Genomic DNA, 17,671 nt, shown 5'->3' with positions numbered 1-17,671 from the left:
AGCCAGGTCAAGACAAAGAATATATCACAGCACCCACTAAACGTGCACCATCTGGGTGTGATTTGTTTACACTCTGGAAACGCTGGCTAAAAGACTTTGGCACAATTTTAGAAAATCATTGGCAGTAATACTATAAAGCTTGATATGTTGCTGTTGTACTGTAGATGGTACTGTAAGATACCTGCAGCATTGATAAGATTACAGCAGAAGCTGTAACTGAACAAGCTCTGGAAACTACAGTCACCTGTGAGCCCATCAGCAGAAAACTTTTGGTGGTTTTAGTCTTTGGAGAAGGTGACCCCTGTCCAAGGCCACCAAAGAGCAGATGGACACTTGCCTCTTCGAGAGAGAGCAGAAAAAAGCTCTTGACTGTTGATCCTCAGGCTTGGTGATGTGACTTATCTTTGCTCAGACATGGTTTTGCACTTAAACAGAACTCCTGTTTGCACCAGGAAGGGTTTAGAGAAGGTGAAACAGAATATGAACTTCAATCTGTCTGTTTCAGAGGGTGAGGCAGCCGAAAAAAAACAAGCACAAGGTGTGAGGGCCATTGTTTGCTTTTTTCCTTTTAACGGAAGAAACTGCTGGCAGAAAATCTTTTCTTTGTTTCCCCAAGAACTAACAGCAGTTCATTATCAATACTTACATTTCACTTTTATTTAAAACGTCTACTCTGTGAACCCTTTTGGTTCGGTGTTTGAATAATTATATATCTATTACCCGTAATGAAATTCTGCTTCTATCAGTCTATAATTATATAAGTCAAAGATACAGCGACGTTGGAAAATTTGTGAGTAGTTTTTTAACAGAACTAAGAACATGTTTTCAGGTTGTCAGAGTCTACATTGATGCGCAAAAGTGCCAATTTTATTCATTTCAAATTCTAATTACTTCTTTTTCTTGAACTGTGACGATATTCCAATTACAATAAAATTAAATCTGCAGCACAGATTTAAGTCAACAGAAAAATGATTGTATCTGTATACTTTCCAAAGCCACTGTTAGCATTTCGGAAACACATCCATTCATTGAGATTTCTGGGAATTGAAACGCGCTGCCTGCAGTCCCACACAAATTATTCATTTGCTTTGCAGGAGTTTTGCTTGTGCTTCCGTTTCATCAACATGAATATTAGCTGACATTTCTGGGAGCCAAAAGCGATCTTCATTTCTGAGCCTGGCCTTTCCATGGCTTGACATTTATCCTGCACAAGATTGGCTGAAAGAAGGAAGTACCCTTGCCTCTTATGTACTCCCTACCTATCCCTTGTTCTCCTTGTCTCTTTAAATTAAGGACTCTGCCCTCAGGGTTGCCTAGAAAGCGCTCTAAAGCTTTAAGGCATCGTGCATGACCTCGCAAAAGCCACAAATTTAGAATCTATGACATTTCTGCTCACTTGAAGGGACTTAAACATGCAATCATGTTGTTTGGCCAAATCAAGCAGAGGGTGTAACACTGTTAACACGGACCCACCGATGTTGTGTGCAACAACAACAACAACAACAACACAAAAAAACAAACTCCTGAATATTATGTAAACACAGAATTTCATCCTGAAACTTTTCACGCTCATCACTGTGTTGGTGGTTTTAATTAAACAAAGATGATGAAATGCTCTCTGTGCAAAATGTGTCCTATGAGTCATTGCAGGCTTAATCAACTAATAAGCATCTGAGTGTCTCACTTATCAGGCCTCAGGCATGTGGAATAAACCTCTGAAAGTCAGAAGCCTCCCTAAAATCCAAATTCATCACATTTCTTCCTTTTGCTTATCAAGGACCATGTCAAGATTTACAGCATCCTTGAAGAGATGTTAAATTATTGAGTAGATCATTGCTTGATGCACTGGCTGGAGCAGTCTGTTTTTGGTGAAACCCCTGTTGTCAGGTAGTAGTGGTGACATTTCCCAGGTTTGGGTCAGTCAGTCAGTCAGTCAGTTAGGCAGGTTGACCCAAACAGAGATGCAAACCTTGAACACTGAATAACTGAACAGAAATTGAAAATCTGCAGTCCATATGCAGCTCAGTCCAGACATCCTCAACTCTCTCTTTAGAGTCAGGAGACACTCTATAATTGACTTGACAGTGTGACTAAATTGCTGCTTCATTTAAAATGTCAAACAGTCACATATCAAACTGATTTTTTCCTTCGTAAGTAATTTTTTAACAAGAGTATGTCTGTTCAGTACAGTCTGTCCTTAAGAGGAAGATAATCACCAACACGAGAATACTGTATGACTATGAATACACACTGAATGTTGCTGTAGGTGGCTGGACGCTGCAGCAGGAAGAAATGTAATAAGTGGAGGAAAAAAATGACATAGCTTGTAAACTGAGATCATAAATATCCACCTGCACCATATGATTCATTCACACTAGAGACTCTCTGATCCCTCACAATACGTTGGTGGCAAAATGTTGTTGTTAAACTGATATATACAAGACTGCATGATGACCAGAAGACTTTTTATAGCCCCCCAGTGACATGGAGCTGGGGATCACAGAGCTGTTGTCACTCCACAACTAGCCCTAAATAAAATATTTTTTGGATGTACTGTCAAGACATTTGGCTCCTATATCCAAGCTTCCTGATCAATCCTGAATTTTGCTCCTGGGCCACCATGAGATCAAAGTTAGTGAAATATCTCACCACCACAATAACATTTGGTACAGATATTCATGTTCCCCAGAGGATGATTAGACACAACTTTGAACTGTGACAATGCCACAACTGCAATTGATCAAATGTTTAACGCATTTAGCTTCAGATGCTAAAACACACTGAACTAAACTGGGGCCAAAAAAAAAAATCAGTTTCCTGGTAAAAACTATATATTTGGATGGACCAATTAGAGATAACTATTTTCATGTCCATTTCTATATTTCTCTCACTATCTTTGGCTTCCTTTGGCTTCGGGGTGGATTAGTGCTAAAAGGTAGAAAAGTGGGGTTGTCGATTTTTTTTTTCCTTTAATGGTTGTTCATGTAAATTTTTTATAAATATGATTCATGAGACGTCCCAGTGGCCTTAACCATAAATATATTTGCCTCTTGGAATCAACTGATAGGCCTTTAAATCCACGGTAATTTTTCTTTTATGCATTACCATTCACACTCTAATTGAGCTCACTCCTGCCTCTGGAAAGAAGCATTAGTGCAGGCGTAAGGCTGCAAGATCTTTTAACTTTCACTTTCTGCACGTGTTATGACTATCAGAGTGAACCATTGTTGAAAGAGAAATTCAATTTGCGGAGTGCCTCTGTTGCTTTTCAGGAATGGTGATGAGGAGCACATCAGCCTGCACGTGAGGTTTTCTCTGCGGAAGCGATTCGAGCAAGCAGCTTACTGCGAGTGAGATAGAGTTGTGAGACATCAGGGGGATGGAAGTGATTCATTATTTCATTTTCACGCAACAGTTTTTACACAGACGGTTCAGATGATCCACTGATGTATGGCATCGCTGAGCTGCTCACAGCTCCATGAACTGATAAGTGCTGCTACAAAGCAGTTGGCCTTGTTTGCATTACCCTCTCCTCCTATCTGCAGTGACAGAATAATGTTGTGGTACCACACTGTTCGCCCCTCTTTATCACCCAAGAGTTCAATTATATTATGGAAATAGTCTTGTTTCTTCTCAGAAAAACAAACTCTCCCTACGACAAGTAACTCCAAGACTCTAAAAGAGAGAAGTTTTGTGTGTAATTGCAGAAGATCCTTTAAAAGTTAATTCCTACGAAGTCACTTGCTTGAAGATTACAACAATTTCGCTTTGAGTTGGTTACGTTTGCCATCTCTTGAAGGGAAATCTAAATGCATCGTCTCAGAGTTAACTGACAAGTCTGATGTTTATCTCCTTCACTTCAAGACAGCTTATTCTCCAAGAAAGCCCCGTTGAACCTTTGACACTTTGAGAAAAGGTTTGTCAGTCTCTTTTTGCCTGTGCTGTGCCACCTATAAACTGCTGACAAAACGCCTCTGAAGCATGCTGCCATGTGTTTCAAGCACAGTCAGCACATTAGCATCAATGAGTGCATTAATATTAATCTGAATCAGTTATCTGCTGTGACCCGGTGGGCTGACAAAAAGCTCAGTGTACTATAATTGACATCATTTGACAACGTCTTCATCTTTACAGTGGATGTGCAGGGCCACAATCTGGGTCCCAAAAGAGCTAGAAATAAAGCCCAGCAGCTCTATATATTCACTCCACAGATTTCTGAGGACCCTACAAATTACGCAACATCTCCATTTCAATAAAATAAAATAAAAGGAATGTCCAGGTCTGGTCACAAGCTACTCCCTGGTCTCTGTTCTGTGAAATCCAACTATTTATTATGTTTGTTAAACACCACTGTGTTTAGAAGCTGCAGCTTGGAACTGAACTGAACATGTGTCCACAATAAAACTCAAGCTTTGCAGGAGCAACCTGCAAACTGGCACGCATGATTTCAACAGTCAAAAACTGATCAGCAGATTGCACTGAGCTACGTGGTTGCATATCCAAAGAATTTAGCGAGACCAAAGTATTTGGTCTACATATTTGGTAAAGTATTTTCTACATGGCTCAAAAGTCACACTTAAGACAACTGAAAGCAACATAGTAGTAAGGTATAGAAGCCAGTTTTGGTTGTAGTACACAGCTGAGCCAATGTTTTGTTCTTGTGGTTTGCAGCTTGTAAGTTCTTTGTGTACCAAGTAGCTTTCTTACTAGATCTCCTTGAACATAAAGAAAAATACAGTGCCGACCGGCTGTGGCTGGTTACGGTTGCTAAGCTACGACTGACTGGAAAGTCATTGTTTGAGTTATTTAGAGAAAATTGAAAAATGTGTAAAAATGAAAAAAACATTTCAAAGATAATAACTAAGCATCTATGAAATGTATCCTTATAGCTATCACCACTGCCACCTGTTGCTATTTTTCAGCTCAGTGCCTGTATTCAGTGAGGACAGTGAGTATAAGCTGAGCTCTTCCATCCTTCCTCCTGCTTTGTCTCACATGGTTAATCTGAAGATGATGTTATGGGCCGCTGATTTTGCTTCGATGACATTTCATGCCCACTGGACTAAAATGATGATGTGCTTTGATGTTGAACCTGTCAGTGATGTTAAAGCCTGTGATTTCACAACCAGGCTACAGCTAGTGCGTAATGCTGCGGCCCGATATTAAGTTTTACATTCTTCAACAATTACAAATATTAACGTACTAACAAATTAAGAAATGCTCCACAGTCCTGGTACACAGACACGCAGTACCTCAGACATAGTTCAATCTATTCCACCTTCATTGCTCCGCCTGTTGGAGGGACCTGATAGGACAGGCAGAAATGAAGGAGCACACAGATGCTTAAATGACTAAATGGGCACGCTTACATCCACCCACACCATCTACCACTGTATCAGTGAGGTACATCTTACAGGCTTATGATGAACATTTTTGAAATTAAAAGCTTTTTGGCTCCTTGTCAATGCCGCAATATGTTCACCAGCTGGTTACTGACTTCTGCCATTAGTGTTGTTTTGTAGATATATAGAATATGTAGCTTTTTTTTTTTTTTTTTTGCTGAAAAATGTTGAAATATGAAATATTTTTAAAAAGAACTGGTTGAGTGAGTTGTTTTTAATTATGAACATCCACAGTGAATTCTTTATGCCTGAATGCCTTTTCTCACACAACAGCTCACACCTCACTGGCAGCCTTATTTATTTTCTTGTAAACTGAATTTTAGTGGAGGATGGATTTACAGAGAATCCACACTGCCATTTGCTCCGCCCATTCTCACCCAAAAGCAACTATTGAAGTTCTTTGTACCCTCAGCTCTGCTCCCATGCTGAGCAAACCTCAGGAAGAGTGATGTGAATGCCTCAGAAGGTCACCACAGCAAAGCAGATATGGCGTATTTTAAGTGTCCCTCGAAGATAAAAAAAGAAATCCATGCTTGATCAATTATTCATTAGCAACACTTATGCTTTCACACTCACCTTTGCGTGAGAAATTCTAACCATCATCTTTTACGGTTTGTGTGGGACTAACAGAGGTGCCTCTTTCTATATGCATATAGTGTTTGACAATTGATAATGGCACAAGAATAATGAAATGATCTTAAAAAGAGAAAATCTTTCCAGTCACTCAGTAGCGAGGTCACAGTTTCGCCCAAGGACACAAAAGCAACTTCTGATTTAAAAATGAAATTTGAAGGATTTGAAAATATCCCATATTCTGAGGGTCAGTGAGGAGTCGGGCTGTTGCTAATTGAGAACATGTGATATGGAGCGTATTACTAGAGGAAATACAGAAAGGCTAGATGAAAGTGTTGTGTTGTTGCAGCACTGATGCCCTAAAGGTCCTCCTGTGCTACTCATATCATGACTCACACTTCTGTGAAAAGGACAATTTGGATGTGCTTGACTGAATTAGAAAAGACATGCATAATAAAGATAATTATGAGCGGATTAATCTCCTGAATAACCACCACAGGGGGTAGAAAAAAAAGAACAACTTGTAAATTCATCAAAGCTTAACCTGCTTGAACTGATCTACTTCAAAACAAAAGGAGAAAATGGAGAGCATAAACAGTAATTAGCGAAAATGCATCAAACAAAAAACTGGTCGACCTTTAATTTGCAGGCAGGTCCTTTAAAGTGTGTCTGGAATTTGCCATAACAACACAGAGTGTTGTCAGCACAAACTGTCAAGCCAATATTGTGGCCAATGTGATATTCATGTCCAGACCCTGACTGATCATTTAGTGTACACAAATTAAGCAATGTTAGTGAAAAAAAACCCCATTAACACGTTAATGAATGTCATTATGTTAATCTTCAGCAAACAGATTTCACAGATTTCCATGCATATGAATAGTGAGGCTCAACGTTAGTCAAATATTTATATATCTTTCTCGCTTTAATTCTATAAAGTATAGTCACAGCGGTGAAACGACAAAGATCGAATAATTAAGGCTAAAATACACTTTAATATTAACTGCAAACAGCAGACGTTTATATTGCACTGTGTAACAGATTATGTGCCGAAAATAAGGTGCAAAGTTGAAACACCAAAACATTTTTAATGTGGTAAAGGTAGCGGAAAATGAAATTTAAAAAAAGATTATTTGTAACACCCAAGAAAAAAGTATGCTAAAAGTTTGATAGCATGAAATATTACTGTTATTTATGCTTTCCTCTTATAGCCTTGGCAAATTTATTGGTTGCCATAGTTATGGTAACATCCTTGACCTTGAGTTTAGTTTTAGATGAAATATCAATTTTGATTGTGAAATAATCGAACTCTTTATTACTATGATTTGCATTTTAGCATGTTAACACCCAACAACATCTTTTATTGCATGAAAATATAAATACTTGGTGGGTGGCTGACAGCACATGTTGTCTGCAGCTCTATTCAAGATGCATCTGTTTTGTCATAATGGTTGAATGATACAGATAAAATACGATTTAATTCTGTATCATTAGAACAGTATCGGGTTGAAAAACATGTCTGAAAACACAAATAGACCAAAAGCTAAAGAAAGATCCATTTATTGCTGTAATAACGATAACTGCTGCCACTCCAGCTGGCCTTCTGCTGCTGGTACAAACATTATATCTTCCTGCTTGCCTGACATTTGATGCCCCACAGTTTTGGAAATGGCATGCATTTTTTTTCAGTATGAAACTTCTACGTCTGACCTGCTTTTAGAGAGTTACATCTTTAGTGGGACGATTGTCACGGGTTGGAGAAGTGTGACATCCTTGTTTTTTTAACGAGTATGATTTCTCTCTCTCTGTCATTTTCTACCGCTTATCCGTCAGAATAATGGGGAGTGCTGGAGACGATCCCAGCCAACGTTCTGGTTGAGCACGGGGTCACTCTGGACAGGTCACCGGTCTATCTCAGGTCTGACATACACAAACAACTCTCAACACTCACACTCAGACCTACAGGCAATTTTAGAGTTACCGATCAACCTAGATGTGGATGTCTTTGGACAGTGGGGGGGGGGGGGGACTGGAGTATCCAGAGGAAACCCACACAGGCACGGGAAAAACATCCAAACTCCACACAGAAAGCCCCGGGATCGAATTCACAAGCCACAGTTTATGATTTGCCTAAATTTGGACGGTATGTTTGTATTATCAAGGTGCAAATTTGTTATTTAGACTAAAGTCAATTTAAATTATAAGGGTCAAGGGTCCAGCCAGGACACATGATGCATGAGTGTCTGACGAGACTGCATTTCCAAAAGGTCATCTGAGACAAAGCTGCAACACGTGAGCACTGATTGGTGGCCGACTGGTCGTCTCCCACGTCGAGAGGAAGATTACACTTCTACTGAGGGTGGCAATACTGGTTTTATCAAGTGACGCAGCTCTTCCAGAACGACATGATGGAAAATGAATTTGCTCCATATAGAAGAGCTAACAAAAGCCCACAGCTGTTCATAAGGGGTTTTAATGAAGCAGAGCTGCATGAAAATGTGCATTAATTATGAGAGCCATCTACTCAAGCCTGATATTACAATTTCCAGAGAGCATCCAGAGCCTTCATGCAAATCCTGACTTCAACTTATTTCAGCTAATGCTGATTTTCTTACAAAGACATTTTTTCCCCAATTTGACTTTTCTGTCTGTCTTGCTCAAGGATGCTTTGTCATGTGCACATAAAGCCAGATATCAAACCGCCAACAGAGCAGTCACTAGCTGATCTGCTCCACAAATTGAACTGATGTGTGATTGTTTGCTCATATTCTGTGCAATGATAAAGAAACTAACCAATAACATCATGCTGCAATGACACACATCCGGTGGGTTTTCAGCAGGTGTTAGTTTGTGTGTTTATTCACAGAAGAAGTGTCACCAACAATCATTTTCACTATTCATTCATCACCTTTGTATCTTACTTGATAAATTTTTTTAAACTACACAACATCAAAAATGGTGAAAAACACCAACCCCACTTTAGTCTGAGTCACTTGCTTGTTTCGCGTGATTCACTCAAAGCAGTTAGAAACTTTTTATAATTTAAAACAAATGTTTCTTTAAAAAAAATGGCCCATTAAAGTGATCATCAAAAGCTGCTGCAGATTATTTTCTGTTAAACTATTTTAGCTCTCCTCAACAAGTTTACATTTTTAATTTAATATTTTTTAAACAAGGCCTGTCGAAAGGCCAGGGGCCAAAACATTAAGTATTCATGTTGGACCTACCTTGTGGGCATTTGTCTGAGATTCATAAAGTTAATAGTGAAAACCTCCCTTGGCTCAAGGACGAGACCTGACACAGCTAAACACAGATCTTATTATTGATCACGCATGATCATGCATACGTGCCACCAGAGTCACTGAACACCCGTTAAAGTACACGGAAATACTGAATACTACGTCCTGCCATGATGCATTCATTTGAACATTGCTTATTAGTTTTATTGGCCTCTGGGCTACTAGCTGGTGGCCAATCATTATAACTGGCTTCATTACTAAAGGCTGGTGGACTGTGTTCATGGCCAGCTCTAAATTATTGATGGCTTTCCTAGAGTAGAATAGCATTGGACAACAGTAATGATTAAGTAAAAGTCTTTGTCCTCAGAGAAATTATGGTGGTGTGATATATTTCGTTGCTGGAGGAAGTAAGTGAACTCGAATATATATGGGTATGGTGTGTGTGTGTGTGTGTGTGTGTGTGTGTGTGTGTGTGTGTGTGTGTGTGTGTGTGTGTGTGTGTGTGTGTGTGTGTGTGTGTTCGTACAAGAGCTTGCAGCAACTTTTCAGCTCATTCCTTTCATGCACAGTCCTATGAAATTTTTTTTTTTTTTTTTACTTTTCTGATGGGCTGAAACAGGCAACATTCCCATCAGCTTAAAAAACTGCTTCATACATTTTTAAATCTTCCTTACACTCATCTGCAGCCCTTCATGCACTTTTTCCAGCCTGATCCTGTCACCACGATGTAGTGAGACTCCTGTCCCGCAGGTGCACCTGGATTAATGACCCTGTGTCAAACTTTAGCTTGTTGGTTTCACAACTCTCTGCCACTCTGGGTGCACTATTAAAGGAGAAGTTGGGGCAGCTCTTGGACTGAAAGACAGACTTTCCAATGACAGGCCATCATAAATGTGCAAGTGTTGACAGTTGGTGCAGCAGCTGCACCCAAAAAACCTGACATGAATTTGACTGGACACTAACCGCACATTGTGTCTGTTGTCAGTCACGATTACAGCTTGTTGACATTAGCTAGAGCGCATCGCTGACTAGGAGGGAACAGAAGGCAGGAATCCAACATGATCTGTATCATTTTTTTTCTCTATCTGTAGCTCCATACAGCTACAACTCCTCTGTTGAGCAAAAGCCCAAACGACAGAGCCTCCCACTTGAAATTCAGTGAAGAAGAGTTGTAGGGCACTTAATGTGGATGATGACTGTGTGTGGGATCAACAGCGAATTGAACCACTAAATTTCAGCAGTAACATCTCACGAGGCAGACTAAGAGGATCTTGTCAGCTAAGGTTAGCCATATTTTCTTTGCTGCATCATTATAGCAGCTGTGTGTTAATCACAAGCACACAGCTTATGCATTTATACTTGTTCTATATCTTATACATCTGTAGTTAACGATCGGAAAGTCATCTATGACCTTTTAATTAAGGTCTTTATGACTAATATTTATTAATGAGTTAATCTATTAAAGTGTTAGCAGTTATTAACAAACTATTGATCTGTCTTCAGCTGATTAATGCTCTTGCTGGATCGTAATGGTGTAAATGAAAAAAGGTAGTAAAGGACCGATAACATATGGAGATGATGAACCCACTCCATCTCTCTATAATGTGACATCATCTTGCAGCTCAATATGTTCAGGCGTACCTCCCTAAACAATAATCTATTAATTCCCAATTGCCATTGAAAGCCCAATCTTATTTCCAAAAGATGAAATTATGTACTTTTTTCAGGTCGTTGTTCGAGTAGTGCCCTTTATTTAGCTTCACTCGATCAATCTCCTGACAGGGCCGTGCTGTTCTCACTAAAAGGGAAAAATTGATAAATGGTGCCATTAAAGCCGAAAGACTCTGGAGAGCAAGTTAACCATGTGATTGTTCAAAGGGCCAGCCTCTTTCAACACTAATTAAGTCCTATCACTCAACGGCAACAACTATACAGCAGCAGGGGAAAACATATGGCAGGAGAACTGATGAATATCAACTTATTTAGAAAGGAAGGCATCATCAATATGGCTTCTGGTGGTGACGGCTCTGCTCTTCACATTGATATCTCCACTCTGGAGCATCTCCAGGTCACCGGTGATACTTGAAACAACATTACATCTTTGCTGGCCCTAACTTTCAAAAGTCAGACTCAGAGTAATACAACTCAGACATAAATGCTGAGACTCATTCAGCTTCACATATTCATAGAGCCTGAATCAATAAATTTGCAGAATGTAAATCTGTTCAATTGTGTTTTGAGTCTTATCCAAAATGAGAAATGCCAAAGTCGCATTATGATTTTAATATAAAACGAAGATGGCGGCTGTATCTTGCGCCAGGCAGACCAACAAAAGGCTTTTCATTCATGTGGATTACGAAAGCACGACCATTGCAAAAATATGTATTATGACCAGAAAATAAATGTTTAATTAGAATGGCATGGTAACTGCCTGTATTGATCAGGCAACAAAAGGGTTCGTGCTGAACTTTCACTCAGCCTCCCCTCCCCCTCACAGTTTCTTGTCAAGCCTCACGAGTGCCTTTTGTGCTCCTTTGACAATATGTTGCTCAGTCCTTAGCAGTGCTCTGCAGGGACAATTTTTCCGACAGCTTTCCTTCACTAGCTGCATCGAGCAGATGTTAATGTCGCTGACCCCATGTTGTGAAGAAGTGAAGCCACTGGAGATTCTTTTTCTTTCCTTTTTTTTGGCACAATCTTGCTATGCGTAAGCGTCTAACCTGTAACCTGTTTAATGTAACCATTAATGCAAACATCAATCCAAACAGTAGGTAAACAAACAAAGCAATCTTGACAGCTCACCTATTTATACAGTTTTTAGTAAAATTGGCTGACGGTCGCAAAAATGTGCTCTCTATATGTTCAATCAAACTGGATTTCCACCGAGTTGCTCTGTTAGAAACAACAAGTTGAACTCTAACGATAAGATATCATAATTTCTATTCAAATAGTGTACTGTTATAAAACCATAGTCTAATGAGTTATCCAAAGGATAACTGGTTGAATACATTGGCAGAATCAAGAAAAGAAGAACTGTAGAAGCATTTGTTGACAACTTGAAAAGTAAATGAAAAAATATAATACAAATACTGAAAAAAAAAAAACTCATTGCACAGAGTTACTTGCACAAGGTGAACAAACACTGAAAAGGTGTAAAGGACTTTTGCAATTCAGAGAACAAAGAGCTTATTAAATCCATGTCATTTCAAAAGCTGCCTGTCAGTCAGTTCACCTCTGGTTAGCAATGGATTTTAAAGTGTGAACTGGCTGTTCCCTGTTGGGATTTGATGTGATGAAGAAGTGTGAATTTGGAATTTAACAGGTTTTGTCTTTTAAAGACAGAATATATCAAACACCACATTACATAATGTTTGAGTGACTGCTGGCAAAAAAACTATTGGGTGTTTAGGAATAAAATAAGCATCAACACAATTATGATGCTGGTTTTTAGCATATTTACTATCAGAATAACCACTAAAGCTCCACAAAATTAGGTTTCAATTTGGCCTCTGCTCTTTTAAAAAGAAGCTGAAAAAAGTGACACTCATGCCGTTTCATTTGAATGAATCTATTTCATATAAAGTGGAGTGAAAACAATTAAAGCGCAAATCAGAAACCATTTGAGTAATGAAAACATCTTATTATCTTGATAATTTCATGATTCCTTAAGTCTGGCTAATATCTCCCTTTGGGGGGGGAGTTCCAGCCTTAGAGCTATGATTTGCTGACTGCACAAGACAAACCTCCCATCACCTGACAATCATGTGTTGCCAAGCAGAGTGTGAAAACTACCTCGTGAGACACATAAATGTTGAGAAAAGGTAAAAACATGATGTTTCTGTAAATACAAGCAGAACGCGAATGTGAACCTGACAAAAGCCTGACAGGGTGCGTCCTCCAGGAAAAGCTCATCCCCCCATCTTCTACTGCTTTTCCATTTCCATGTCGCGGGGCTGCTGGAGCCAATCCCAGCCAACGTTCTGGGTGAGGGGGGGGGGTCACCCTGGACAGGTCACCAGTCCGTCACAGGGCCAACACACAAAGACGAACAACCACTCACACTCACATTCACATCTACGGTCAATTTAGAGTCACCAGTGGGAGGAAACCCACGCAGACATGCAGCAATACAACTCCACACAGAAAGGCCCCAGGCCTGGAACTGAACCCGCAATCTTCTTATTGTGGCGCGACAGTGCTAACCACTCCGCCGCTATGCTACCCGTAGCAATATCCTTCAGCACCTAATTAACTGTGTTTGAATTAAACTAGACTGGACGCAGAAAAGTGCAGCACGGCAGCATAGTGGCAGTGTTTCCCCACAACAAGAAGGTCGTGGGTTCGATTCCTGGGCCTGGTGACTCTAAATTGCTTGCTTGTCTGAGTGTGAGTGTCGGGGGTCTATTGCCTCTGTGATGGAGTGGCGACCTGTCCAGGGTGTACTCCGGCCTCACCCAATGTGAGCTGGGACTGGCTCCAGCATCCCCGTGACCTGGAGATGGATAAGTGATAGAAATGAGATTGATGAATGAATGAAAGGACGCAGAAAAGCAACAGGAGTCAACGTGAAGTGATGATGACGGACAGCTCTTACATTAATGATACACAGCGAGAATGGAAGAGAACTAAAAGCAGAAAGAGCAGAGCAGTAATTACAGCTGACGGCAGAGGCATCGTTTCCATCACCACCACTTCTCTACACCAGCATGAATTGTCTTTGATGCCTGTCACCTCATCTCACCGCCTGCACCCTCAACAAAGCTCAAGCACATCTCCCCACCAACCCAAAAACACACTCCTACAGCATTTGTAAGCGTCTAGTTTTCTCCCCCAATTTGCTATAATACACCAGGAGTCACACAGTTTACAGTCACGTGCTGTGTGGTGAAACTCAAATCTAATTCACTCGTATTCAATAATATGACATCAGTGCTTTGCGCATCATGACTGTCAGTTTAGAAAGAAATGACTAATTATTCTTCATGTGACGACATCAGAGCCAAAAAAGCAAATATATACAAAACTGAATTTGGCTGAAGGGTGCAATCATAACAGACTTGTTAGTGAAGAGAGAATTTGATGACATTAAAACGAATGTAACGCATTCAGAGCTGAGTGTAATCAAACGCTTTTTCTGAGGGATTTTCAAGGATTAAATTCAATATAAAATGTCGGTTCAATTTGCAAACAGGTCAGTCCATAACCTTAAATATAAAGACTAGACATGATTAATGTTGTTCAGAGACAGTGGCAGGGGTCACTGAAAATCATCCAATGAATACTTCACTTAATTGTACTTGGATCATATAAGGTCACTGGATTCTGAGCTTCTTCACTTGTGAGCACGACATGCATGCACGCCTCATTTACAGTGTGTAATGTATATGTTAGGGGCTGTAACGCTGCAGTGTACGTGTGTGCGTCTGTTTGTCCTTTTATGGGAGATATCTGCTGGACTAACTGAGTATCTGTGTGTTGTGCTGTTGGAGGAATGTGTTCTCGTCCAAGTTGTGTGTCGAAGAGAAAATTGTGCATTTCAGACGGAAAAGCCATCATCTTCACCTTCATTTTTCATAGATGCTGGAGCAGCCCTGTCATCCCACCACTGGTTAAGTCTAGACACCATTTAAAACGTTTCTCTCATAAAACATCAGATGGGAAATTCAACATTTTGTAGTCATGCTAAGTTCTGCACCTTTTAAACTTGTAACTCTGGAGCAGTGTGCTCTTCTGCAGAGTAGAAATTATCATAATACCAGCCTCTTTCTGAGGTTAACACTTTTTTTTTTTAATGAGAAACACATTTACCTGGCAAGCCTTATTACATAACACAATGTTTTGTTCCTGTGCAGAAAAATTCCCTTAAATCAGCAAGGAGGGGCAGCACAACCTCTGACAGACACACATCAGATGGCATCACATCAAACAGAGGAGTCACAGAAAACTAACTGTACTGTCAGATGTTTGGGTTGGATCGTGTGTTTGTGTACGAACTATGAAAAGAATGACAGTGTGAAGTGTAAAGAAAAGGTAAAAGGCAACTGATGGCAGACACACAGCGAGCAAAACTACAAAATCCCAACAAGCACCTGACATATTTTAATACCTCCACACACCCACACAATCTCTCTCCCAACACTTTAGACACACAACTCTAAAGATCAAATCCTGTAGGAGTCTGATGTCCTTGATTATTACCTCACATGGCCTAATATTAAGTTCTTTGCCTCAGACCACCCTGCCTGTGACAACAAAAGGCTTCACTGTGACTCACTTTCAGCTCTCAGCCTCACACTGAGTCATGATAGTTGGACTTTTACGCTTTGCTTTATTTAGGGCTGCAATGCCAAAAAAAAAAAACCCCAAAAAAACCAACAAACTCAACTGTTTATCTGTTTTCATTTTGAAAGTGGGAAGGCTACACAGCCTCATCATATTCCCACCAAATGAGAATAGGAGTGTGTGCCGTGGGCGGGGCGGCTACCGGGGAGCTTTATGAGAACAACACATGGAGCATCATCAGGACAGAGCGCACCATGCTGACGGAGGGAGAGCTGCGGCTGGACCACACTCAACTCCTGACAGACAGGAGACCAGGACACCGTCTGCAGCCTGCATGGAAGATGATTTATATGCATTTATATAAAAATAAGTTATCTTAACTCAGACCTGATCAACAGGCTGCATAGAGGCGGAGAAGTGTGGAGTCTTTTCACGCGCGCCTGTCCACGTCGTCAGATTTGTTTCATGATTCATTTCATTCGTTATTTTTTTTTTCCTTGGATGGACTCTTCTGTGAGTAGACCAGTGAAGGTGAATGCAGGCCAACACTGAACCGGAGCAGGATATGTATAAATAAAGCGCACACAGCCGGGATGGATCCGTTTAACGCCAGCGGGATGGACGCGTTCACGGTGATCCATCTGAATTCGTCCTGGACGGCGGACGGTGGATACTCTTTGGCTGCCATCGCCAGCATCGCGGGGCTTGTAAGTTTCCTCATTGTGTTCACGGTTGTTGGAAATATCCTGGTGGTCATTGGCGTGCTGACGAGCAGAGCTCTGAAAGCCCCCCAGAACCTCTTTCTGGTGTCTCTGGCCACCGCGGACATCCTGGTCGCCACTTTGGTGATGCCGTTTTCGCTGGCGAATGAACTCATGGGTTATTGGTATTTTGGAAAAGTTTGGTGCGGTATTTATTTGGCTTTGGATGTTTTGTTCTGCACTTCGTCTATCGTGCACCTGTGCGCAATAAGCCTGGACCGGTACTGGTCCGTTACGCAGGCGGTAGAGTACAACCTAAAGCGGACTCCCAAGCGCGTCAAGTGCATCATCGTGATCGTGTGGCTGATTTCTGCCTTCATCTCGTCCCCGCCGCTCATTTCGATAGACAGCAACAACGACACCAGCTCTCAGCCTCAGTGCGAGCTCAACGATGACACCTGGTACATCCTCTCCTCCAGCATCGCCTCCTTCTTCGCCCCCTGCATCATCATGATCCTGGTCTACATCAGAATATACCAGGTGGCCAAAACCAGAACCAGAGGCATGTCGGGAAAAAATGCCAGGCCAGATGGTGTTACACAAACTGAGAACGGACTGAGTAAAGCCACCTCCCCCTTCCATGGTGAGAGGGAGAATGGTCACTGTCAGTGTCCGCCCACACCCAGCCAACGCACCGTCACTATTGGGCCTCAGACCGAGGAGGCTGACATGGAGGAGAGCTCCTCCTCAGAGGGCAAAGGTCACAAGACCCATCCACACCGGAATTCTCAGAGAGCCAAGAGGGCCAGTCAAAAGAAAAGCTCCCTCTCCAAACAGTCCGCCCGCATCTCTAGCGTTAGTAACAAATCCATGGACCTCTTTACTTCCAGGAGGAAACGGCGCCGGAGCTCCTTAGCCAGGAAAAAGGTCTCTCAAGCCAGAGAGAAGAGGTTCACCTTCGTCCTGGCTGTTGTCATGGGGGTTTTTGTTGTGTGCTGGTTCCCCTTCTTCTTCAGCTACTGCCTGTACGGTGTGTGCAGGGAGTCCTGTAAAATCCCCGAGCCACTCTTTAAATTCTTCTTCTGGATTGGCTACTGTAACAGCTCCCTGAACCCCGCCATCTATACCATCTTCAACCGGGACTTCAGGAGAGCTTTCCACAAGATCCTTTGCAAGTCGTGGAAAAAATCCTTTTAGATCTAAAGCAGATCTGCTGCACGAGGACAATCTTAAAGGGAACACCAGAGTGAATTTCTTGTCTGTTACAGCCACTATTCACTGTTTCGTAACCTTGTCCTGTTAAATTCAGTCATGGCAGCACACATCCTGATCTGTCCACTGGATGAAGCTTCAACATGAAGTATGTTTTCAGGCTTCCCCGATCTGATTAGTGAACGCCACATCTCTTTTCTTCCCTCTGAAGTGTGCTTTAATGCTTTATAGTGTACCATCAGCAATTAAACTCTAAAACTTC

General features: G+C 41.2%; 1 protein-coding gene across 1 annotated transcript; it reads left to right on the top strand.

The window, feature by feature from the left end:
- The first annotated feature begins 16,089 nt into the window (after window positions 1-16,089).
- Window positions 16,090-17,394, top strand: LOC115059068 (alpha-2 adrenergic receptor). The gene has a single exon (XM_029526664.1). The coding sequence runs from the start codon at window positions 16,090-16,092 to the stop codon at window positions 17,392-17,394; it is 1,305 nt and encodes a 434-aa protein (XP_029382524.1).
- Window positions 17,395-17,671: the final 277 nt, after the last annotated feature.

Source organism: Echeneis naucrates, chromosome 18, assembly GCF_900963305.1.
Source record: "Echeneis naucrates chromosome 18, fEcheNa1.1, whole genome shotgun sequence".
NCBI lineage: Eukaryota > Metazoa > Chordata > Actinopteri > Carangiformes > Echeneidae > Echeneis > Echeneis naucrates.
Note: the sequence above shows the minus strand (reverse complement) of the source record. Positions and strands in the feature narration are given on the sequence as shown.